At 43.6% G+C, this 24561-nt stretch overlaps 1 protein-coding gene across 8 annotated transcripts in view; it reads left to right on the top strand.

The window, feature by feature from the left end:
* The window catches only part of Dixdc1 (DIX domain containing 1), an 83151-nt gene that overhangs the window by 15930 nt on the left and 42660 nt on the right, over nucleotides 1-24561 (top strand). For 3 of the 8 annotated variants that reach the window (XM_027412148.2, XM_027412147.2, XM_027412151.1), the window contains 3 exons: nucleotides 15466-15595; nucleotides 21207-21332; nucleotides 24068-24299. In XM_027412148.2, the coding sequence (XP_027267949.1) occupies nucleotides 15466-15595; nucleotides 21207-21332; nucleotides 24068-24299 (488 nt within the window). The other 5 variants (XM_027412146.2, XM_027412145.2, XM_027412149.2 and 2 more) reach the window with 4 other exon arrangements.

Raw genomic sequence — 24561 nt, 5'->3', positions numbered from 1 at the left:
CATATTCAGATTTCCATGGGCAGCATAATGAGTCCTTGTCTGGGGAAAAATAATGTGAGGGGAACGAGGGTAATGAGATGGCTCCATGAGTAAAGGCATTTGCCACCAAGCCTGATGACCTGAGTTTAGTATCTAGAACCTACATGATGGAAGGGGAAAACTGAGACCTGCACGTCGTCCCTCTGACCTTCACACACACACCATGGCAGGTGTACCCCCACACACCCAGTCCTAGCCTTCCATAAATAAATAGACAAACAAACAAATATTTTTTTAAAGGGAAGGGTGGGGCGGGGAATTTATCTGCTTGGCAGTCCTTGAGAACAGAGTGTGAGACTTTGTCTGGCCTCATCCTGTAAAGGGATACTGAGTAAGGAAGAGGATTGGCAGGCAGAAGAGCTGCTGGGAGCATTCCCTTTAGTGCCTCCTGCTTTACATGAAGTAGCATTGCAGCACTGGGCCAGACAGAGGCTCTCAGACATTTCCATGATGAATTCCTCAGGGCTTTACTGTAGAAACCCTTAAGTATTTAATGTAAGGAGCATTCCACCTCTTGGCCTGACTTTTTTCTATCTAGACTGACTTCCTCACTCCCCACCCAGGCTCACTGGCTTTGTTCCCACTGGCACCAGTGTCAGCTCAACAGATGCTCCCTGGCTGAAAGCTACCAGGCTGCCTTTCGTTTCGGGTACTGAGTGATGGGCAGGCCAGGCGTGTGCTGCAGTGATAGGGTATGGTTTGCCAGGTGCCACTCCCCCAGGCGGGTTAGAGAGTTTGAGCACGAGTAATACTTCATCTGTGGTGCTGGGCTTTGTCTGGGCTGTGGGGACCAAAGGCTCAAACTCAAGCTTTTCCAAGTGCATTTCTGTGTTAGTCCCTAAGCTAATCCCCACATAACCTGCACTGGCCACATTTGGTAAGGGGGTGAAACCCGTATCAGAAGCTTTGAGGGTGAGCCAGGTGTTCTGTTTCTAAACTAAGAGCACCCTAGACCATTGATTGATTGATTAGATTATAGAGTGACTATAGATACATTGATTCATCCTCATGCATTTATTGAACACTAGCCTGTAGCATGTGTTCATAAAGGAACAGAGACTGTTTAGAGAGCTGATAATTACTGGAAATTTTGTAAGTTTATGATATGAAATGGTATCATTCTGAAAACCCGAGCTCTCCTTTTTCTATATGATCTTTTGGCCATAAAGCTGAAATTGATATATGGCCCTGTCCATGTGAGAAAGAAGAAATTTTAATGATATTTTTATTTTGACCCAGATGGCCACCAAGTTCAATGAACAGAGTACACTGGGTCAGCAAAGGACCAAAAGAATTAATTGAAAAGAGCTGGGCAGCAATGGCACATGACTTTAGTCCCAGCACTCAGGAGGCAGAGGCAGGCAGACTCTGAATTTGAGGTCAGCCTGGTCTACAGATTGAGCTCCAGGACAGCCAGGGCTACCCAGAGAAACCCTGTCTCCAGAAACAAAACAAAACAAAAACAATTAATAGAAAAAGAAATATAATATTGTGGGGTTTTTTTTACCCCTACTGGCAGAATTTAGCCCCATCAGAACTAACCTGGGCTTTTGTGTCTGAGGAACTCCCTATGCCTGTCTTTTCACCTTCTGCTGCGGAGGTCTGAGTTCTAAACAGGTATCCTCCGGTCTCAGTGTTAGACTAATTTCCTTGGGCCTTTCAGTCTCCTCCTGCACTCTCTAGCACTTGCTGCTCTCCTGGTTGGCCAGCAGGGAGCCACAGAGCCAAACCACTGGGATGTTTCTACACTAGAAACAGTAGGTCCCAGGGAGTTCCCTGGGGAAAATTCCAACCTGCTTTTGCATCTCTATCCAAACAAATCCTCTACAGCAACAGTCTTTGATCTCTGTTGCTGAGGGGCAGGGAGCAGAAGCTAATGTTCCAGAGTTGTTTGGAGGGAAAGGGCAGATCCTAAAGAAAAACAGAAGGAAAGTTACATCTGGCAGCAAGAAGGTTTTCAAGGTCAAGGGTCCCTGCCCAGATGAAGAATGTGGATAGAACTGTCTACACTGAGAGTTTGAACCCAGATTATAAGGTACATGGAGGAAGCTGATGGAAATGGGCACTGATGAGCCTTGTCAGACTCAAAGCCTGCTTAGATAGCTGAGACCACTGCTGCCTCTTTTCCCCTTCCTCTGAGGCCTGACTCAGCTGTCATAAAATCTCCATCTTTCTAGAATTATCCATGACACTGACATCCTTTAAAAATATTTTTTATGTGTATGAATGTTTTGTCTGTGTGTGTGTATGTATGTATGTATGTATGTATGTATGTATGTATGTATGTACATTTTAAGTGTATGGTGCCTGTGGGGACTAGAAGTGGGCATCAGATCTCCTGGAACTGGAGTTAGAGCTAGTTGTGAGCCGGCATATAGTTGCTGAAGACCAAGCCAGGGTCCTCTGGAAGAGCAGCAGGTGCCCTTTAGGCTAGGAGCTGTATCTCCAGCCTGGGACATTGACATCTTTATAGCTTCCCCAGAGCAAGTGAAAAGTGAAACTCAAGACAAAGTCAGGTTCTGTACCCTCATGGACACAGTTTATACCAACTGTCTGCATTGCCTCTTTTTCTTTGTGCAAATCTTGGCTGCAAGTGCCAAAACCAAACTTGAACAAGAAGAAATAGGAAGTGGAATTCAGTGACTCATGGAATCCTAGGAAAATCTGAGGAATTAAACCACAGAAAAGGCAGGCCATAGAAGCATTTCAGACTTAGTGAAAAGCAAAAACTCCAACTCTGGTAGCAAGGCTCCCCAGCTCTCTGCTCCCCTTTCCATGGTGTCTTTATTTCTTCTTTTACAGACAGCTTTTCATGAGTAGACGGGCAGCCTGGTCTGTCACAGCATCTAAATGTGGCTTGTGTGGGTGTGGATGCACGTGTGCATATGTGTGTACATGTGTGTGCAGGTCACTCATCTGGTGCCTCCCACCTTTTGTTTAACATCAGTTCCCTTATTGCCCTGGAACTTCGCCAAGTAGCTGCTAGTGGGTGGCCAGGGAGCTTCTAGGGGTTCACCTATCACCATCTCATTATAAGCACATGCCACCATGTCCCAACTCCAAGAGCTCAGATACCCTCTTTTGGACTCTGGGGCACTGTCTGTCTGTCTGTCTGTCTGTCTGTCTGTCTGTCTTTCTCTCTCTCTGTCTCTCACTATTTGTCTATATGTTGATCTCTCTTACATACACAAACACACACACAATTGAAATGAATCTTTTTAGTTCTTTTGGGAGCTGGGTGCAAGGGGCAAGTAGAGAAATTGGAGAGGAGATTTAGCAAGGAAGAAGAGTGTGAATGATCCAGGTTCTGAACCCCTCACCCCAGTCCTAACCAGAGAAGACCTACTTAAAAAAAATAGGGGCTGGAGAGATGGCTCAGTAGTTAAGAGCACTGACTGCCTTTCTAGAGAACCCAGGTTTAATTCCCAGCACCCACATGGTGGCTCACAACCATCTGTAACTCCAGTTCCAGGGAATCCAGTACCTTCTTCTGGCCTCTACAGGCACCAGACACACATGTGGTATACAGATATCCATGCAGGCAAAACAACCATACGTATAAAAAGCTAAGCTTAACTAACTAACACTCTGGGCCTATGAGGTGGCCTACCACCCAGTCTAATGACCCAAATTTGATTCCCATGGAGCCATATGGTAGAAGGAGAGAACCAATTCCCCCAAGTAGTCCTCTGACCTTCACATGAATGTTATGATATGTTCACACACCCTAACCTTCCTATACACACACTCAGTCACACACAAATAAGTGGATAAAGATAATATAAATATCTTTTTTAAACATTTGGTTTTGGTGAAATGAGGCTCGGAGGTAGAGTGCAGGTTGAATATGTTGAGACCCAGGGTTTGATGCCTAACAATGTAAAACTAATATCTAACTTACAGAAGTTACAATTTAAAGAATACTATAATACAAAAAAAAAGAGGGAGATGAAAATAAAACAACTGGTGGAATTTGCAGAAAGTGACAGCCTCTTGCAAAAAGCATATAGTGTTTCATCTGCTATGGGGGGAGATGCCCTGATCTGTTATTGTTAAAGCTAAGCAACTGAGCCAGGCAGGGCTGGGCTCATACCACAGCCTCTTCTAAGGTAAGCTTCCGACAGGAAGTGGGTGGTACGCTGCTCCAGAGCCAGCAGCAGGCCTCGGTAGCAAAGGAACAGGGTCCTTTCTGCTCTTTAAGTACAGATATCTCCAGGGAGACTCAACCGCCCGTTTAAAGGTTGACAGACCCCCTTCCCCCGTTTTAGATGGAAAAATGTGGAGCTGAGACCTGGAGAAGAGCAGGCTAACCCGGTAAGAGTTGCTCCATGCAGCTGTGATGCTCTAACACTCTTGCTAGATTCCATTTGGCTGACTGAGGCCAGCATGCATTGTGATAGATGTCCCCAATGCCAGCTCTTAATATTTTTAAATAGTTGATTTAACGTAGGACTTGCTTATAGTTTTTTAAAACTACATGAATCTGGGTATAATACCAAATAGCCGCAGCATCATAATGTCTACTACCTGGGAAGACTCCTGGATCCCTCCTAATGATGACTTAGCTTCCCAGTTCCTGCACTGTTCCTTCTGCTGTAATTAACGCCTCTGGGCCGCTTCATCAGAACCGCATCTGGAACTTATCCCACACCATGTCGCCCACACCTGTTTTTTTTTTTTTTAAGATTTGTTTATTTATTTATGTATATTCTGTCTTCCTGTATATCTGCATGATAGAAGAGGGCACCAGATCCTGTTATAGATGGTTGTGAGCCACCATGTGGGTGTTGGGAATTGAACTCAGGACCTCTAGAAGAACAGCCAATGCTCTTAACCACTGAGCCATCTCTCCAGCCTATCGCCCATACCTTTAAAAAATTCTTTTTCTTATTTAGAGTGATTGGATCTCATTTTGTGATCCAGGCTGGCCTCAACTTCACTGTGTAGCCCAGGCTAGTCTTAAACTCACAGCAGTCTTCCTGCCTCAGCCTTCTGAGTGCTGTGATTACAGGTGTATACTCCCACATCTGGCTCTATGCCAGATGTCTTGAACCCTGACACTGTGCTCAAAACCCAGTTTTCACTATTAGTTTCATTAAACTTAATATTTGTGTACCATCAACTTCTCCTTTCCCCAGTATTTTCCATCCTCCCATCTTATCCTCTGGTTTCATCTTTTCTCCCTGGCTCTGAGACTGTGACCAGTGGCTTTAACCCACCCTCCCTTAGCCCTGATGGTCCTGGAGTCTGTGACTACCTCCATCTCTCCACAAGTCTGTGCTTGGTTCCTCCATGGATGGTCCAGGCCTGCTGAACCTCGAGAGTAAGTTGCTTTCCCTTGCCAGGTGACTCACTTGTAGCATCATGTTCTCCAGCCCCTGCCCAGCACCTGGTGTTGCAGAGTGTCTTCAATGGTCCCATAGGGTCTGCTCCAAATCTCACTCCCTTCACTTTCTCTTTTGGTTGATCCTTCCAAGAATGAATGACTTGGGGGAAATGGGACTGGGACTAATCTGTCAAATTTCCTCTTCCCACCCCCACTCTTCTCCTACAGCTCCTAACCCTGGATAGGCAGAAGTAGCCCTATCCCTTCCTCCCAGTCATACAGCATCAAGTATCCCTTTCTTTTGATCATTTCTCCTTCACTGACCCCTTCCCCAGGCCTACAAATTGTCTCATCCTAAAAGCCACTCATTCCCGGTCCTCTTTTCCTCTCCAGCTAGGACCCTCTCTCCCTTCCCTCTTGTTTTTATTTTCCCACCTCCTGGGGTTCTCTCAGTTTGCTGCCCCCTGACTTCAGCCTTGCTGCTCTACAGGGTCAGTTCCCCAAAAGATCACCAGCTGCTGTCCTAAAAGTCTCATCTCCAAATTCCTTGACACATAGTGTTCTGCCCTGATTCTTCCTAAATCTCCTGACATTATCTTTGTTGCTCGTCTCACCATTTCTCCCTTTAAAAATATGTTTGTGTGTGTGCAGATGTATGTATGTGTGTCAGTACATGTATGGAAGCTAGAGGCTGGTGTCAAAGGTCTTCCCTTTGATCACTCACTACCTTACATATTGAGGTAGATCCTTGAATTTGCCCTTTTGGGTTAGTCTTGGGAATCCCTGTTTCCAACACTGGCCACCATGCTCACCTAGCTTTTATGTGGTTTCAGGGTTCTGAACTCCTTTCTTTATACTCATGTGGTAAGATGAGACATTTCTCTAGCCTGACACTTGTCCCCCACCCTTTAAAAAATCATTATGATGATGATGTGGTATGCATGGGTGTGCATGCCACAACAGAGGGTGGTGGTCAGAGGACAACTTTGTGGAGTCTGTTCTTTCTTTCCACCATTATGTGGGTTCTGGGGACTTAACTCAGGTCAGCAAATGCCTTTACCTGCTGACCTGAGGTCATCTCACTGGCCAACCACTTGTTGATAAGTCCCAGGTTTCTTTGTATAGTAGAAATAATATATTCTCTGGAGTTAGATGGAATGGGTTCAAATCCTGGCTTGACTACTTATTAGTATTGTGATCTTGAGCATGTTTTCCCATATGAAAATGACATAGATAACAATGATTTTTAATAATTGGGTCTTGTCTTAGTTTGCTCTCCATTGCTGTAATAAAACACCATGACTAAAAGCAGTATTGAGGAGGAAAGGGTTTATTTGGCTCATACTTCCACATCAAAGTAAATCATCCAGGGAAGTCAGGGCAGGAACTGCAACAGAGGCCATGGAAGAACACTGCTCACTAACATGCTCCTCATGGCTTTCTCAGTCTGCTTCCTTACAGCACTCAGGACCACCTTCCTGGGGTGGCACCACTCCCAGTGGCCTGGGTCCATTCACATCAGTCATTAATCAAGAAAGTACCATGCAGATTTGCCTAAGGCAATTTGTTTTTTTTTTTAATTATTTATTTATTATGTACACAGTATTCTGCTTACATGTATGCTTGGATGCCAGAAGAGGGCAGCAGATCTCATTAGATGGTTGTGAGCTACCATGTGGTTGCTGGGAATCGAACTTAGGACCTTTGGAAAAGCAAGCAGTACTCTTAACCTCTGAACCATCTCTCCAGCTCCTGCCTAAGGCAATTTGATGGAGATATTTTCTCAATCAAGGGTCTCCTTCCAGATGTCAAGTTGACAAAAAACTAACCAGGACAGTTCTGATGGCTGAAGGAGATAATGCATGTAGTCTCTCTCTCTCTCTCTCTCTCTCTCTCTCTCTCTCTCTCTCTCTCTCCCTCTCTCTCTCTCTCTCTTTCTCTCTCTGTCTGTCTCGCAAGAATAGGTGCTCTCATGTCCCATTCCTTTTGATACCATGTAACTTCTTATAGTTTGCCTCACTTTTTGAAATGTTTTGGAACACAGGATTTGGAATAATCGCTGAATGTAAATCTTCATTCAGTCATTGACCAGCTCTATGACTGTAGCTGAGCTGCTACTCATGACCTCGGTTTTTACAATCTATCAAATAGGAAGAATAGTTTTCAGAGGGATCAGTGTTCGAGGTGATCAGTACATGAAAGTGTGTGGTCAGGTACTTAGCACAGTACCTGGCATGTAGGAAGTGCTCAGTGGAAGGTAGTCACTTGCACAGCTCTTATTTCACTTGAAAACATATCTACCTACATATATATATAATATATATGTATATATGTATTATATATATATAATTTATTTAATATGCACTGGTGTTTGTGTCTTTATGCATATCTGTGTGAGGGTGTCAGATCCCCTGGAATCAGAGTCACAGATAGTTGTGAGCTATCATGTGGGTGCTAGGAATTGAACCCTGGTCCTCTGGGAGAGCAGTCACTGCTCTTAACTGCTGAGCCATCTCTCCAGCCCGACATAGATACTTCTGGATATGTGTCTTCAGCCCAACCCCCATGTCTTATGCTCTGATTCTGTATTTTGTCAGCTGGTTGGAAAACATCCCCACCCTGGTGTTCTACAAATAGTTCAGACTGTGCCCAAAACTTGACTGTTTGCTTTGCCCACTACTTGCTCTCCAGGTCACCTTCAGCCCTTACAGCACTGCCAGGCAGCCAGTCCTCAGACATTGCTTTCTGGGTCCTTTCCCTCAGTGCTGCATCCTGTCACACCTTTGATTTGTTTCTGGAGTGTGCCATCTTCTACCAGGTAATGCTTCCAGTTAGGATCTTATCTTCATCACTTGGTCTCCTCATTGCCTTCTTTGACAATGGCTGCTCCTTACTACAATTGATAATTGCAAAGATTATATGATTTATAGCTATTATATTATAGCTAATATGATCAAGAAGAAAAGGGGAGAAATCAAAGATGTATAAAATTAGAAATGAACATGGAAAATAGTCATTGAAAGAGAAAAAAACACAAAAGAGTTTATAGACCTCTGTATAAATATGTGGTCATTTTTAGGAAATTAGACAGTGAGAAACACAAGTTTGAAGAAGGAAATTTCTGTCCCACCTGCACTGCAGCTGTTTAGTCCCAAATAACACACAGATGCTTATATTAATTATAAACTGTTTAGACAATGGATCAGGGCTTCTTATTGGCTCTCTCTCTCTCTCTCTCTCTCTCTCTCTCTTGTATTTTTGAGACAGTGTTTCTCTGTAGCTTTGGAGGTTGTCCTGGAACTCTTTCTGTAGATCAGGCTGGCCTCTTACTCATAGAGATCTACCTGCCTCTGCCTCCTGAGTACTGGGATTAAAGGCATGTGCCACCAACACCCGACTTGGCTAGCTCTCTCTTAATTATTAACCCACTTCTATTAATCTGTGTATCTCTACTTGGTGTTGGCTTACCAGTGATGCTGGGCCCCTCGCTTCCTCAGCAGCTACATGGCATCTATCTGGTGACTCACTCTCCATGTTCCTCTATCCAGTAGTCTCCTAGTCTGGTAGCTCCACCTGTACTTCTTGCCTGGCTACATCCTGCCTGTCCATTGGCTGACACAGCTTTATTCATCAATAAGAGAAACATATATTTCCAGCATACAGAAAGACATCCCCCTTAAACAGTTCCCATGGAGAAATAAATAGACAAGAGTAGTTAAGAAAACAGCAAGATATTTTGCAAGAAAAGACTTGGCCCTCGAAGATATTAACATATATTGCATGTGGATTGCTTGCCTGGTATGTGTGAGGCCCAGGGTTCACCCTCACCACCCTTGTGAAGATCATAGTCTAAATTTGTCATGGTCCCCCTTGGCTACTTAGTGAAGTGGAGGTCAGATTGGGATACACGAGCGCCTTCCCTCCACAAGTACTTGGGAGGCTGTCACAGAAGGAGCAAGAGTTTGAGGCCACCCTGGACCACATAGTGAGGATTTGTCTCTTAGTAAATATACTGAGTAGTACATTTTGGTGCTGGGACATGGGTAGATATAAGAAAGTGAGGCAGAATAGAAAGCCCAGAAATAGGCCCAAGAATTTATGGAAGTTTAGAATATGATAAAGTAGCATCTCAAATCATTGGAATAGAGAAGGACTGTGTTTGTATAAATGGGTGCTGTAGCAAATGGCTAACCATTTGGGAAAGGATAAATTAGAGCTGAATTTCATATCATATGTAAGAATAAACTCCAACTGGATATAAGATCTAAAAGTAAAAATGAAGCATACAAGGAAGTAAATTAAAAACAAAAAACTCACTACACTCTACCATAAATAAAGTATCTGTGATATATGGCCAAACAAGAAACTGACATTCTTAATATATAAAGAATGCCTGGGCATCCAAATTCATTTCTCTCTGTTTCCTGTCCTGTCAGGGTGTGAGGGGTTTAGCCACATTGTCCCAATTCCAGGGACTCTCTCATACTTTCTCTGCTGGAGATATTTGATGTATCTGTAGGTAGAACCCACGCCTGGCATGCATGAAGCTCTGGGTTTGATCTTCAGCACCATATAAAACCAGGCATCGTAGCACCTGCTTGGAATCCCAGCATTTGGGAGGTAGAAGCAGGAGGATCAGGTGTTCAGTTATCTTTGGCTATCCCACGAGCTCAAGACTAGCCTGGGACCCTTCAAGAGACTCTATCTCAGAAAAGAAAGAAAGGAAGGAAGGAAGGATTAGAAGCCTTCAGAATGGCATGATATTCTTGCCAAAAACCCATAACCTAAATTTCAACAGCAATAAAACCAACTGCCAGTGAGATGGCTCAGTGGTTGCCACCAAGCCTGATGACTTTTTTGATCTCAGGACCCATGTGGCACCTATTTTAAAAAATAAATTCAAAGGTAGTCTGTAGATTATGTTAATGGTAGTTTCCTGTTTTGATGACCGTGCTGTGGTTCTCTCATGGGTATCCGGTTAATGAGTACAAATGAGCTCTTTGTATATTACCTTTTTTTTTTTTTTTTTTTTTTTTAAGGTAGGATGTCACATAGTCAAGGCAAGCCTCAAACTTGCTGTGTAGCTAGGCATGGCCTTAAACTTCTGATCCTCCTGCCTGAAGGGGATTACAGGCATGTCATCACCACACCCACTTTATGCAGTGCTGGTCATTGAACCCAGAGCCTTCTGCTTGGCAAGCTGTCTACCTGTGGAGCCATATCCCCAGCCCACATTTTCCTTTTCATGGACAAGAAATTATTTCACAACGGAAAGTTATTAAGTTAAATAAAATAATCCTTAGGGGTTTTGAATGACCCTGTCCTTGTGGCCAACAAAGGGGTTCTGAAGGGCACAAGGGAAGAGAGAAGAGAGGGAAAAAGAAAGTAGAGAAATAAGTGAGGGAGCTTCACATACCCTTTACATCCGATGCATGGTAGTGGGTGTGAAGTGTCAGGATGTCAGAGAGCTTTAGGCCAGAAGGATGAAAACTCCCATAAGCTGACGAGGCACTCTGGCACTGAACTACACCCTAGCTCTTCTCTGTCTTGCCATGCATCTAGAGAGAGGACCAGTGGTCTGAGTTGGTGTTTTTCACACTCCAGTGGGCACACAGACATCAGGGGATCCCGTTAAAACACAAATTCTGATTTGGCAGATGTAAGAACAGTCCGTTTTTCCAGCAGATTCCCTAGTGAGGCTGATATGGCTCGTCTGAACCACACTGAGCACTCGGGAGCCACTTAGTGTAGATGAGTAGTGTACGCGAGGGACCCACGCAGCACCTGTGGACCGGCACTTGAGACTAAAGAGCATCCTTTGAGAGTTACCAAACCATTCACAGCCCAGAGATGCATTAATTTAGGTGCGGAAAGAACTTTTGCCTTGGGTATTAAATTCAAATGTCATATCCATGGTTCACTATCAAGGTGAACAGCTTATTTCACCTTATTTTGAGTCTCAGTTTTCAGTCTTCATCGTAGATAGAACATCTACATCAACCAGATTAACAAGAGAGAAAAATGTATTTAAGGGAACTAGCACAGCTTTTGATACAGAATAGATGCTCTGAAAATTGTTGACTGTTACAATTGATGCTGTGGATCCCCATTTGTTGGAAGACCCCAGCAGGGGTTGATTAATATGCCTCTCTGTTGTCTTGCCGTGCATCACATAGGGAGGACCAGCGGTCAGTTCTGCATCCTAGACAATTTGCTTCTTTGCAGCCAAGGCAAGGCCATGGTTAACTTAAGAAATCATCTTCACCTACTGAAAAAATATGTCCCTGCACAATGAACTTCTTCAGTAACTTAGATGTAGGCCTGATGAAATGTGACTAACAATTCTCTCATGGACACTAAATATTTGTTGAGCACTTGTTATTCTAAGAGGCAAATAGTTCTGAACTGTAGTGACTCCCTGCAGAGATCTTATTTCATACCTTAGGTCTTGGGAGTTCACTGACCTCTTTGCCTCCTTTGCTCCTTCACCTCTTGGACATCAGGCTGGGATAATGCCTAATGCCCCGTCAGTGCTCTATCCATCCCCTTGTAGAACTCTCTGCATCCCCCGCCCCCAGCAAGCAAGTTTGTATGCAACTGTGTGTGTGTGTGTGTGTGTGTGTGTGTGTGTGTGTAGGGTGTGTGTGTGTAGGCCAGAGGCTGATGTTGAGATGCCTTCCTCCGTAACTCTTTGTGTTATTCTTTTGAGACAAGCTTTCTCACTAAACCTGGAGTTTTGGTAGGCTGTCTGGCCAATGAGCTCCTATGATTTGCCTGTCGCCTGTCTCCATGCCATGGCTAGAGTTATAGGTGTGCACCACCCACTGTGCCCAGTTTTGTTTTTTTTTAATGTGGGCTTTCAGGATCCAATCTCAGGTCCTTATACTCGTATTTGTACCAGCAGTTGATCCACTGCCATAATCTCCCCAGACCTCCTGCGAACCACACAAAGGTATGAGATCTTTGTAGTCCCATGGGTTGCACTCAAATGATTAGTGAGCCAATTGAATGACACGAAGAGTCCTCAGGGAGTCCGAGGTATGTGAGAGGATCAGGGAAGGATCTTCTGAAAAAGTAATGCTCCAGGTTGAGACTTAAAAAAAAAAATTAGCAGGCAGAGGAAGATGCAGTGGCAAGAAAGCATGATGCATTTGGGGAAATGTGTGTGGTCTGGACAGACTGAGGCATGACAGGGCCATGGAGTATGCCACAAATGCCACAAGGTCTACTCCCATTGCACAGCCAAAGCACCAGTAAGGCCTACTACAGGATAGCTAAGAAATGGGATTTATCTTAAGGAGAATGGGAGACCAATGAAGAACTTTAAGCAGAGTGCTTCGAAGGCAAATTAATGTTGAGCCTGGTGTGGTGGCACAGGCCCATAATTCCAGCACTTGGAAGGTAGAGACAGGAGGACCTCTGAAAGTTCTAGGACAACCTGGTCCACTCCAGCCAGGAATGCATTATTGTCTCAAAAAAATTAAATGAGAAAGATACAGGGAAAACAATTAGGAGTTTTGTGTGTTTTGTTTTGAAACAGGAGCCAATGTATCCTAGGCTAGCCTCAAGCTGGCTACATCTCCCAAAAGCTAGTATTACAGGTGTGTATTTCCTCCCCCTATTACAAGTTTTGCCACCTCAGTGTTACTCTTCATACTCTCTTTGCTCTTAACTTGTTTCCCTTAAACCACAGCATTCACTCCAGAGATGCCCTTTGCCCGGCTGCCTCAGGCAGGACCTTGAAACATTATGTATCAGCCACTTTCTGAAGATGGGTGTCTGACTCAGGTTGTTCCGCAGTGAGCTGGATAGCAAGGGGTCTTTGGAAATGCATGGGCAGTGTTTACTGGATTTTAGAACTGGACGTCCTGTGTCCTAGTTGTGGGGACATTGGAGAACTTATGCCACTTCTCCAACTTTATCCATAAAATGGAAATAACGTTGGCTTTATGGTCGTGGTGGTTGACTGTCTTTGGTACCATAAGCTCATAGGAGTGGCACTATTAGGAGGTTTATTGGAGCAGGTATGGCCTTGTTAGAAGAAGTGTGTCACTGTGGAGGCAGGCTTTGAGTTCTCATATATGCTCAAGGCATGCCCAGTGTTTCAGACCACTTCCTGTTGCCTGCAAGATAAAGATGTAGCTCCTTCTCCACTCTCAGCTCCTCTCCCACACTATGTCTGCCTGCATGCCACCATGTCCCACCATGATAATAATGGACTAAACCTCTGACACTGTAAGGGAGCCACCCAATTAAATGCTTTCCTTTATAAGAGTGGCCATGGTCATGGTGTCTCTTCACAGCAATAGAAACCCCAAGACAATGGTTGTTCTGGTTTCTGTTTATATGTGTGTGTATATATTATTTATATGTAGTATTTTTATATGTTATATATAACATAGTATATATCATATATTTAACATATTATATATATTATATATATTTGAGAATAAAATTAGGTAATATTGGTAACAATAATAATGGCTAGGATCAGCATGATGGCCCAGTGGGCAAATCTACTTGCTGCCAAGTCTAACATCCTAAGTTCAGTCCCCAAGATTCACAAGGTGGAAGGAGACTACTGACTCTCACCTGTCTACTGACTCTCAGCTGTCTTCTGACCTCCATACCTACCACCATGTAATGTGCACAAGCACACACACAAAATAAATAAAATGTAAAAACAGTCAACCCTTTGGTAAGCATCAGTTTTGTGTCATGCCAGATACATTCATTGAGTCTTTAAACCAGAATTAATAATTAAAATAGTGTACCAGAAATAGGACTGGAGATACTGCTCAAGGGTAGACCACTCGCCAGCACATGCCAGTCCTTAGGTTCAGTCCTTAGTACCACAAAAACACAAGACACCAGTTTAGTTTGTTTGGGCTCTCAATAAATGCTAGATTGCTCCTGCCCATTCCTGCTGGCCTTTGCAGGTCCTATAGTTTACTGATGGATTATTTCGTTAACACTGTCTCTCAATGGCGATTTCCAACAATCAGCAGAGAAACTAATGAAGATTTGATCCGCCCCCCCACCCCCCGGAAAGCAGCCAATAGGTAATTTCCAGGATCCTTTCACCAAGGAAGTACTTGACACTTAGACACCAACCATACTTCAACCAAATTATAATTTAATATAATTAGCCCTTGAACTTAATTTTTAAGTTCAGGATCTGGGGCTGTTACAGAAACAAAACATCTGCCACCCAGACTGTGATATTGTTTGTGTGCTCTTGAGATAGCGATGTCTATCTTCTGACTAGATGGGAACACTAAACGCCAGAATATACGTCCTGTTTAATGGAAAATGGAATGTGTAGGGTTGTGTGTGAGTTGGAATGAGTTCCTCAAATTTGCCAACCAAAAGCCTCCTAGGTTCCTGGTAGCAACTTTATATGAAGTAAAGGAAAATGCTTCTCAGTCCTCAGAGTCACCATCCACTTTATGGTTTTCTTTTCCTTCTCTGCACCAGTCTTATGTAACCAGATCCTCTTTGACAATATAAAACACAGATTAAAACTAACTCTGTAGCAATCCTAGGATTATGGGCTCAGGGGGGTAAATCTTCCGTTGAGTGTGATATGACCACACCCACGTCTCCTTCTGAGGAAAGCAGCTGCAGGAGGCAGCGATGTGTGGCTTGGGTCCTGGTTCATGTCTGGTTCCATAAGATCAATTAACAGGAGTGTCATGGTCCATTGTGCATAAAGTACATGAGGAACTGTGACTGCAAAGCATGGTGGCCTGCTGGCAGCAGTGATTGTACCTGAATACTGGCTGGCATCCTGGACTCAGCCTTGATCCCTATCAGCAGAGCGCGGAAAGTGGGAGTGACAACCTGGAAATGTTTATTATCTCTTTATCTGTGTCTGCAGTGCTGAATAAATCAGAGATTACCTTATCCCTAGGTGTTAGCCCTAAAGCTAGACATTTGGGAACATGCCCTGGGCCTGATCATGGTATCTTAAAACCATTCTCTCCTTCCTGATGTAGATCCCCCTCTCTACCTCAGCCTCTCATGCTGCCTTACAGGGACAGGGTAGGGGATAAGACTGATATGCCATCTTTCCTTTATCTCCACCTTTTATTTTCCAGCAACAGCTACAGGCCTATGTGGCCTGGGTGAATGCCCAGCTGAAGAAGAGGCCATCCGTGAAGCCTGTCCAGGACCTGCGACAGGATCTCCGAGATGGAGTGATCCTGGCCTATCTCATCGAGATTGTTGGTCAGTTGGCCTTGGACTCTGATGCTAGTGTAGATGAGAATACGACCTCTTTCTCCTCCATGCCTCCTTCAAAGCAAGTTGTTCCTTCTTTAGAATACATGGTGATGGAATCGGGAAGACCTAAAATACTTGCCCAAGGTTAATTCATATACTGGTCAATAAACACTGTATTCTAGACACTGTATTATGTGGGCAGATGTTAGCCCTGTCAGTGCCCTCAGAGGTTCCCAGTCTAATTGGAAAGCCTGGAAAGTGAGGTCCATTTTATATTACTATACTTGGTGTTCTGATGGGGATTAAAACAGAGAGATACCTCCCTTTAGTCCTAGGGGTTCAGGAATGGCAGACCAGAAGAATCCATGTCTAAATAGGTAAGGAGGACTTCCAGAACCACTAAGTTAAAAACAGAAGTGGGAGGGATAGAGAGTTGGCTCAGCAGTTGAGCATACAGGCTGCTCTTTCTGAGGACCTGGTTCAACTCCTAGCACCCATGGAGCACAACCATCTATAACTCCACTGCCAGAGAAACTAATATTTTTTCTGCACTCATACACATGCATACACACACACACATACATACACACACACACACACACACACACACACACACAGAGAGAGAGAGAGAGAGAGAGAGAGAGAGAGAGAGAGAGAGAGCGCAAAACAGACAAAAAACAGTAAAGGGAGTAGCATTCAGGTCAAAAGATAAAGTGTCACCAGAAAAGGGACTGTCTTCTATGATGCTTAGACCCATGTGTTTTCACAGATGGATTCTTATTAGGGTCCTATATGTCCACAGTGTTTGTCTATAGCTCTGCAATGACTTCTCTCACTGGCTGGAAATTAGGCATCATATAGACTGAACTATTGAAGAGAATGTTACACTATACTTTGCTTTTATGGTTCCACAGGCCCCAGCCAAATGCATGGAATAAGTTCTCAAACATTTATTACTGGTCAGTTAACATTGCTTGTTATCCTGGAGGTATGTGGTGTAGAAGAAGCTAGTTTGCAACAGACAGCCTATCTGTGAATGCTTTTTTTTTTTTTTTTTTGAGACAGCTCACCATTGACTATTCATTTGTAGTGAGTGTAACAGTGACAGGAGTAATTACTGCTGCTAGTATGGAATGCTTTCTATCTTTTTTGAGTTTATTTGACCACCACACCCTTAGGAAACAGATATTATTATTTCCATTTCCAGAAACAAAAAAATTAATTAATGGGTTCTTAGTAAGTATGTGTCAAAAAAATAGCCAAGTCTGTTATTTTGATTTCTTTGTGATGCGGGTTTGAATTCAGGTGGAGTATTCATCATCCAAAATGCCTGGGACCAAAAATGTTTCAGATGTTGGACTACATATAGATACATACATACATACATACATACATACATACATACATACATACATAGAGTTGAGCACTTTCAACTAAGAATTATGGAAAATCCAAAATCTGAAAATATCCCAAGGCCAGGCAGTGGTGGTGCACACCTTTAATCCCAGCACTCAGGAGGCAGAGGCAGGTGGATCTCTGTGAGTTCCAGGCCAGCCTGGTCTATAAGATCTAGTTCCAGGACAGTATCCAAAGCCACAGAGAAACCCTGTCTCGAAAAACCAAAACCAAAACCAAAATAAGGAAGAAAGAAAGAAAGAGAGAAAGAAGGAAAATATCCCAGAATTAGAATCTTTTTGGAACACTAGTATGATGCTTAAAATATTCCAGATTTTGGGGCTGGAGAGCTGGTTCAGCGGTTAAGATCACGGGCTGCTCTTCCAGAGGTTTGGGTCCTGGGGAACTCAACATTGTAATTCAACCATCTATAACTCCAGTTCCAGGGAATCTGATGCCCTCTTCTGGCCTCCCTGGGTATCAGGTACTTACACACACTCATATACATAAAATAATGTTTCAGATTTTGGAGCATTTGTAAGTTCAAAGTTTTAGATTACAAAAGATAAACCTGTATTGTTTTACTGATGAGGTTTACAAGGCTCAGCAACTTCACAAGTTCATATAAATTTAAATATCTAATTAAAGGTACAAATCTAGATCAGTCTTAATTCCAAAGTCCTGGCTAGAGAAATGGCTCAGCTATTAAGAGTGTATATACTGCTTTTGCAGAGGACCTGAGTTTGGTTCCCACCACCCAATAGGGTGGCACACAGTCTTCTGTAATTCCAGCTCCAGATCATCCCTTTTCTGGACTCCAAGGTCATCTGCACTTGTATGTACACACACATACACACGCACGCATGCACGCACGCACGCGCGCGCGCGCACACACACACACACACACACACACACACACACACACACACACACGCAGGCACACTCATAAAATAAAATAAATCCTGAAGTCCATTTTAAGCATTTTCCCTTATTAAAATGGGTTACATGTAGACCAGCAGGAAATCTAGGCGCAAAGGAATTAAAAACAAACGATCTTCATCTACCTGTCTTTCTTCAACAGTCAAGCTGCAGCCACTTCCAGAGGGGAGAACAGTGAATGCCGGTGCTCTCAGCTCACTTTCTCCTTGTGTCCAGGACCCAAGCCCAGGGAATGGTGCCGCCTATTTATAGGGGTTCTTTCCACCTCAATTAACTTAATTAAAATAGTCTCACACAGACATGGACAGAATGGACAGAGAGGCTAAACCAACATAATTACTCCTCAGTGGGGAGACTCGTCGTCCCCTAGGTGGTTCTGTACCCTGTAAAGTTGATAATTGGTGTTAGCCATCAGTTAAGCATCCTCCGTTCTGGAGGTAGCCAGTATTGTTTCCTGAGATATTCTATGAACCTGGAAAGCAGTAATAATGTGTTTTTATTTTTCCAAGATCCAGGTTTTCAACACTCTGTGTGTGTGTGTATGTATGTGTATGCGAGAGTGCAAGTTTCTGGAAATTGACCTTGAACATGCTAGGCAAGGCTCTACAACTAAGGTATATCCCCAGCCTAAAATAGCCTCAAGGGGGCTGAGAAGATGGTTCAGTGATGTGTCATGTGCAAGCATGAGGTTTGGAGTTTGACTCCCCAGTAGCCATGTTTAAAAAGCCATGCATGCATGTTCACAAGTGAACCTATAACTCTAGCACTGTGAGGGGTAGAGACAGGAGGATCACTGGAGCTTGCTGACTGCCACCTGAGCTCCAGGTTCTGGAAAAACAAAACAAATAAAAGCCTGTTTCAAGGGAATAAAGTATGCGTGACAGAGTAAGATGCCAGCTTCTTCCCTATGCGCAGTTATGCACACTGGTATGCACACCACACACCTCATATACACTCATATGTACATGACAGAAAAGAGATAAGCTCATGGCCTCTCCATAATTCTGTATATTTAGCCTTCAGCTTTTCCTTGAGTTCTAGACATGCATATACGGTGTCCTGTTTACCATTGTTGTTTGAGTGTCTTAGAGCAGCTAACCAGAACTTTATATATTTCCTTGTCCATACTGTGCCCTTTACCCTCCCTGCCCACCCCCACCTTCCGTCTTTGTCAAGGAACACTTCATGCTGTTCTCTCATTTGTTAGACAGAACTCCTGAGAGTCAGTATTTTCTTCCCCTCCTGAATCACAGCCAGGTCTTAACATGTACCTTCTGCTTTGTATTCAAAATATACTCAGTATCTGACTTCTGGCCAGCCATTCTCTTCCACTTTAACCCTTGCCATCCTTATCTCTTGCCATGAATAGTTTGACTATCTTTCTGACTAGTAGTCTCTCTGTTTCATCCCCCTCATGATCTACACACAGTACACTCTGGAAAACACAAACTAAATAATGTAACTACCTTGTCTGAAAGTTCCCATGGGCTTTTTACTGTCCTTAGAATAAAATTCAGGGTCTTTTCCTGTGGTCCCCAAAGTCCTGGCCTTGCTTATCTTGGTGGCCTTTCCTGAGTCTTGACTCTAATAACTCCACTGTAGCCACACTGGTCTTTTTCATTTGAGATGGGGCCTCATGTAGCCCAGGCCGGCCCAGAACTTGCTATGTAGCCATGGCTAACTTCAATTAACCTGATTTGGTTCCTGATCCTCCTGTCTCAACCTTCCAACTGCTGAGATCATAGGCAATTTACTACATGTCTAGCTTGCCACATTGATCTTTTTGCCCCTCACATAGGCTGAGCTAATCCCATGTTGTGGTTTGTCTTTTTGGCTCTTCCGAATGGCATATACCCTTCTGATTTAGGGTCTCTATTGCTGTGAAGAAATACTATAACCACAGCAACTCTTTTTTTCTTTTCTTTTTCTTTTTTTTTCCCGAGACAGGGTTTCTCTGTGGCTTTGGAGGCTGTCCTGGAACTAGCTCTTGTAGACCAGGCTGGCCTCGATCTCACAGAGATCCACCTGCCTCTGCCTCTGAGTGCTGAGATGAAAGGTGTGTGCCACCACTGTCTGGCCCAGCAATTCTTTTTTTTTTTTTTTTTTGAAAGAATTTATTATTTATTTATTTATTTATTTGGTATATAACATTCTGCTTCCATGTATATCTGCACACCAGAAGAGGGCACCAGATCTCATAACAGATGGCTGTGAGCCACCATGTGGTTGCTGGGAATTGAACTCAGGACCTCTGGAAGAGCAGTTGGTGCTCTTAACCTCTGAGCCATCTCTCCAGCCCTGGCCCAGCAATTCTTATAAGGAAAAAATTTAATTGTGATGGCTCATGTACAGTTCAGAGGTTTAGTCCATTATCATTATGACAGAGAGTAAGGCAGCATGCAAGCAGACATGGTGCTAGAGAAGGAGCTGAGAGTTTCTTACATATAGACTCACAGGTAGCAGGAAGTGGTCTGAGAACCTGGGTGTGGCTTGAGCACATATGAGACCTCAAAGCCTTCCTCCACAGTGATGTACTTGCTCCCACAAGGCCATAACTACTCCAACAATACCATACCTCCTAATAGTGCCTCTCACATTGGGGCAATTTTCTTTCAAACCACCATACCTTCTTAAATATAAAAATTTGTTATTCAGACTTTTCAAGACTATATTATCAGAAAGGCCATGATCATTAGTATTTTCTGTCTTTATCCTTGCCCAAAATTATATTAAATATTGACTTATTATAGTGTAGATATAAGCTAGGAGGGAAGACACATTTTTTACCTTGTTCCCTGCTCTCTGTAGTACCCAGAACAGTATTTGGCACTCAGTGGGTACTCATGAATATGTGTTGAATTAATAAATGTACACACAATAACTTCACAGGACTGGGCAGTGGTGGCACAGGCCTTTAATCCCGGTACTCAGGAGGCAGAGGCAGGTGGATCTCTGTGAGTTTGAGGCCAGCCTGGTCTACAGAGCAAGTTTCAGGACAGGCTCCAAAGCTACACAGAGAAACCGTGTCTCGAAAACAAACAAAAACAAAATTAATAATAACTTCACAGGACGGTTGGTTTACATTGGAAAGACCAAAGTGTTCTGAAAGTCTTTCATTTTTCTCTTCTCCAACCACTTCCCCTGGTTCACACACCAGGGCTTCACTCACATACTTACAGAGACTTTTAGTGTTTGTGTCCCCTCCCTTGTGCCTTGCTGCTGTGAAACCCTGATACTGTTCTTACTTATGACACCATGTGTTATTGGTTTCCGCCCCCAACAGCAGGAGAAAAGCTGAGTGGAGTCCAGTTGAGTCCCAGCAACCAGCAAGAGATGAAGAACAATGTGGAGAGAGTGCTACAGTTCGTAGCTTCCAAAAAGATCCGCATGCATCAGACTTCAGCTAAAGGTTAGTCAGTACCTTCTCTGTGGGGAAAGAAACAGCTCTTACCAGTATGAGAAGCTCCCTTGACCATGTGGCCAGCAGACTGGAATAGAATTAGGCCCATGGTCTTATATCCTTGTTCTATGAAGACAGGTACCCTCTTGGAAGACAGTGATGGAGTACTAAAATCCCAGTGCTCCAGAGAACTGGCTGGAGGTGGCAGCTCTCTATTAATTTGAATGGGATATAGATATGCTTGAGTGTGTGGGGGGAGAAAATTAATGGTACAAGAATAAATGACAAAATTGAGATATTAATTTTGGAATGTCTCGTTTAAATTTTCAAGGATGAAGATGGATTGCGTTTCTTGAGATCTTTAGGTTTTATGATCAAGTACTATTACAAACCATCATAACTTATGCTTTTCCATTCAATTTCCTAGAAGAAACTCTCATTTCTTCTATTTTTCTTTCCTTTCTTCCTTTCCTTTATTTTCTGAGACAGGATCTAATGTAGCTCAGGCTGACTTTGAAACTGCCATGTAGCCAAGGACGACCTGATTCTCTAACTTTTACCTCCTTGGTGATCAAATTACAGAACTGCACTATCACCCAGTTTTCTGTGGTGTTGGGGACTGACCCCAGGGCTTTGTATCCTAGTCAAGCACTGGATCAACTGAGACACAGCTCCAACACTGCCCAGCCTCCATATATATAGTTTTGAGAGAGGGTCTCATTGTGGAGCCCTGGCTGGCCTGGAATTTGCTATACCTTAGGCTTTCCTCAAATTAGGTGTTTCTCCTGCCTCTGTGTATTAAGTTATAGGATTAGAGATGTGTACCATACCCAGCTTAAATGGAAAATATTTTATAGCACATCTTTTTTTTTGGCTGTGAGAACATTCCAGGCAGTCAAAAGGGGCCCTGTGGCCTTTATATGTAGCGACATAACCCTTAGTCCAGGCTATAAGGAAGGAGTCACGTAGGGGTCCTTCGAGAGCATAGCTCCCTTCTCCTTTTGATGCTTTTCTAGAAGTAACTAGAACTGGTTCTGTTTCAGCACCAGCTTCTGGGTCTGTTACCTGTAGTTCTTCTGAGAATGAGGTGGGAGGGAACCCTTTCATGTTGGATTATTGGTGTTCTGTATGTTTGGTTACTCAGGTGAGCAAATAGTGACCATTAAGAGCATTTGGTAGAAGATATCAAATAGTCCTTTGCATGCTTTGTACATTTGAAAGGCTATAAAGCCAAACAATGGAATTGTATTCATTTCCTTGCATTAACTTTAACCAGATCTTTCACAATGCCTGTTCCTTCCGTGTGTGTGTGTGTGTGTGTGTGTGTGTGTGTGTGTGTGTGTGTGTGCGCGTGCGTGCGTGCGTGCGTGCGTGCGTGCGTGCGTGCTGTGTGTGTGTGTGTGTGTGTGTGTGTGTGTGTGTGTGTGTGTTCGTTCTTCCCTCCTTTTTTTTTCTAGGGCAGAATGTAAAGTGCAGCAATAGCTTTGATCTGGTCCCCATGTGGAGTGGGCTTGGGGATCTGGCCCAGTAAAATGGGCTATTTTAAGGGAACACTGCCGTTCATTGTCTTTTGCTGGAAGAAGCTCCATGTTTCCTAATTATTTTTACTGCATCCATTTCCTTCTCCATTCAACCTTCCACACCACAGTTGGAGTGAACTAAGAGCACATATCGTTGTGCTACTGCTGTGCATCTAGAAGTCACCTGGATAAACCTGGCATCTTTCCTGTAGCCTGCCTGGTCCCATATGACCCAACCTCTGATTCCTCCCCTCCCTCAGCTTGTCCTTCTCCTGCTGAGCTCTGGGGCTCTAGGCATACTGAACTCCTTCACTTTCTCCACCACAATGTTGAACCATATATATAATACATGTCCCTAAAGCCACATTATAAGCAGGAAGGACTGAAAATAATTTTAATGCTATATTTTATGTAACCCAGCATGTCTATAATATGATCATTTTACCATGAAGTCAATATTAAACATTACTGAGATATTTTACATTTTACTTTTATTTATTTTTTATGTGTATAGGCATTTTGCCTGCATGTATATCTGTGCACTGTGCATATGCCTGGTGCTCTCAGAATCCAGAAGAGGGCATCAGATCCCCTGGTACTTGAGTTACAGATGGTTGTGAGCTGCTGTGCGGGTGGTGGGAATCGAACCTGGGTCCTCTGGAAGAGCAGCCAGTGCACGTAACCACTGAGCCCTCTCTCCAACCCCACATTCTCTTTTTATACTCCCTAAGATCTTTTGCATTCCCATGTGTGTGTAAGGTATTTACTTAATACTTAGAGTACTTGCTTAGACCATATTACAATTCACAGTAGTGACATTAAAGTGCTCAATAGCCACCTGTGGCCTGCAGCTCTCCTAACAGATGATATCACCCTATTATACTGATCTCTAGACCTTGGCATGTACCTTTTCCTCAACTGTCCTTGTCCCTTCTCCCCTATTCGCTAATCACCCACAATTTCAATGGAGGACACACTCTAAGATTATCTAAGATTATCTCCCCACAAACCGGTGAAGACCCCTGAACCTCTCTCATGTAACCACTTTATTATCATACTTGACTGTAATTGCCTTTAAACCTTCTGTGTCCCCTGTTGAACATGGCTTTATGAAAACGGAGACCACCTGCCTAGTTTACTAGACCACCAACGAGGTATAGTAAATACATCAACCCACAGCTTCTGCCTCCCTGTCAGCACCTTTCCATCTGTCTTGTCCTTTAGATATCGTGGAAGGAAACCTGAAGTCCATCATGAGGCTGGTCCTTGCCTTGGCAGCTCATTTTAAACCTGGCTCTAGCAGGACAGTGAGCCAGGGGCGTGACTCCAGAGCTCCCGTGCAGAGTCATCAACCACACTGTGCTACTGCTGTGGCCCAAGGAGCTGCTGCTGCTCTGGCTGATGTGTGCCATGACATGTCTCGGTCAGGACGGGACGTCTTCCGATATAGACAGAGGTAAAAATCTGGGGCGGGGAACTGGTTCCTCCCTCCAAAGTATTTCTTTGCTTAGATAACAGTGCAAATAGATGGGGAAAAAAAATCAACCAAGCAGACCCACACTGCAGAAAAGAGAACAGAATATAGAGTGGAAGTTTGGAAGGGAAGTCCTAGTGAGAAAAGCTTTTTTTTTTTTTTTTTTTGGTACTGGCTAGTGAACCTAGAGCCTTTTACATGGCAAGCAAGAATCCTACTACTATGCTATGTCCTCAGACTTTTT

Source organism: Cricetulus griseus, chromosome 4, assembly GCF_003668045.3.
Source record: "Cricetulus griseus strain 17A/GY chromosome 4, alternate assembly CriGri-PICRH-1.0, whole genome shotgun sequence".
In the NCBI taxonomy this organism is placed as follows: Eukaryota; Metazoa; Chordata; class Mammalia; order Rodentia; family Cricetidae; genus Cricetulus; species Cricetulus griseus.
The sequence above is the reverse complement of the archived record's forward strand: the minus strand, read 5'-3'. Positions and strand labels throughout refer to the sequence as shown.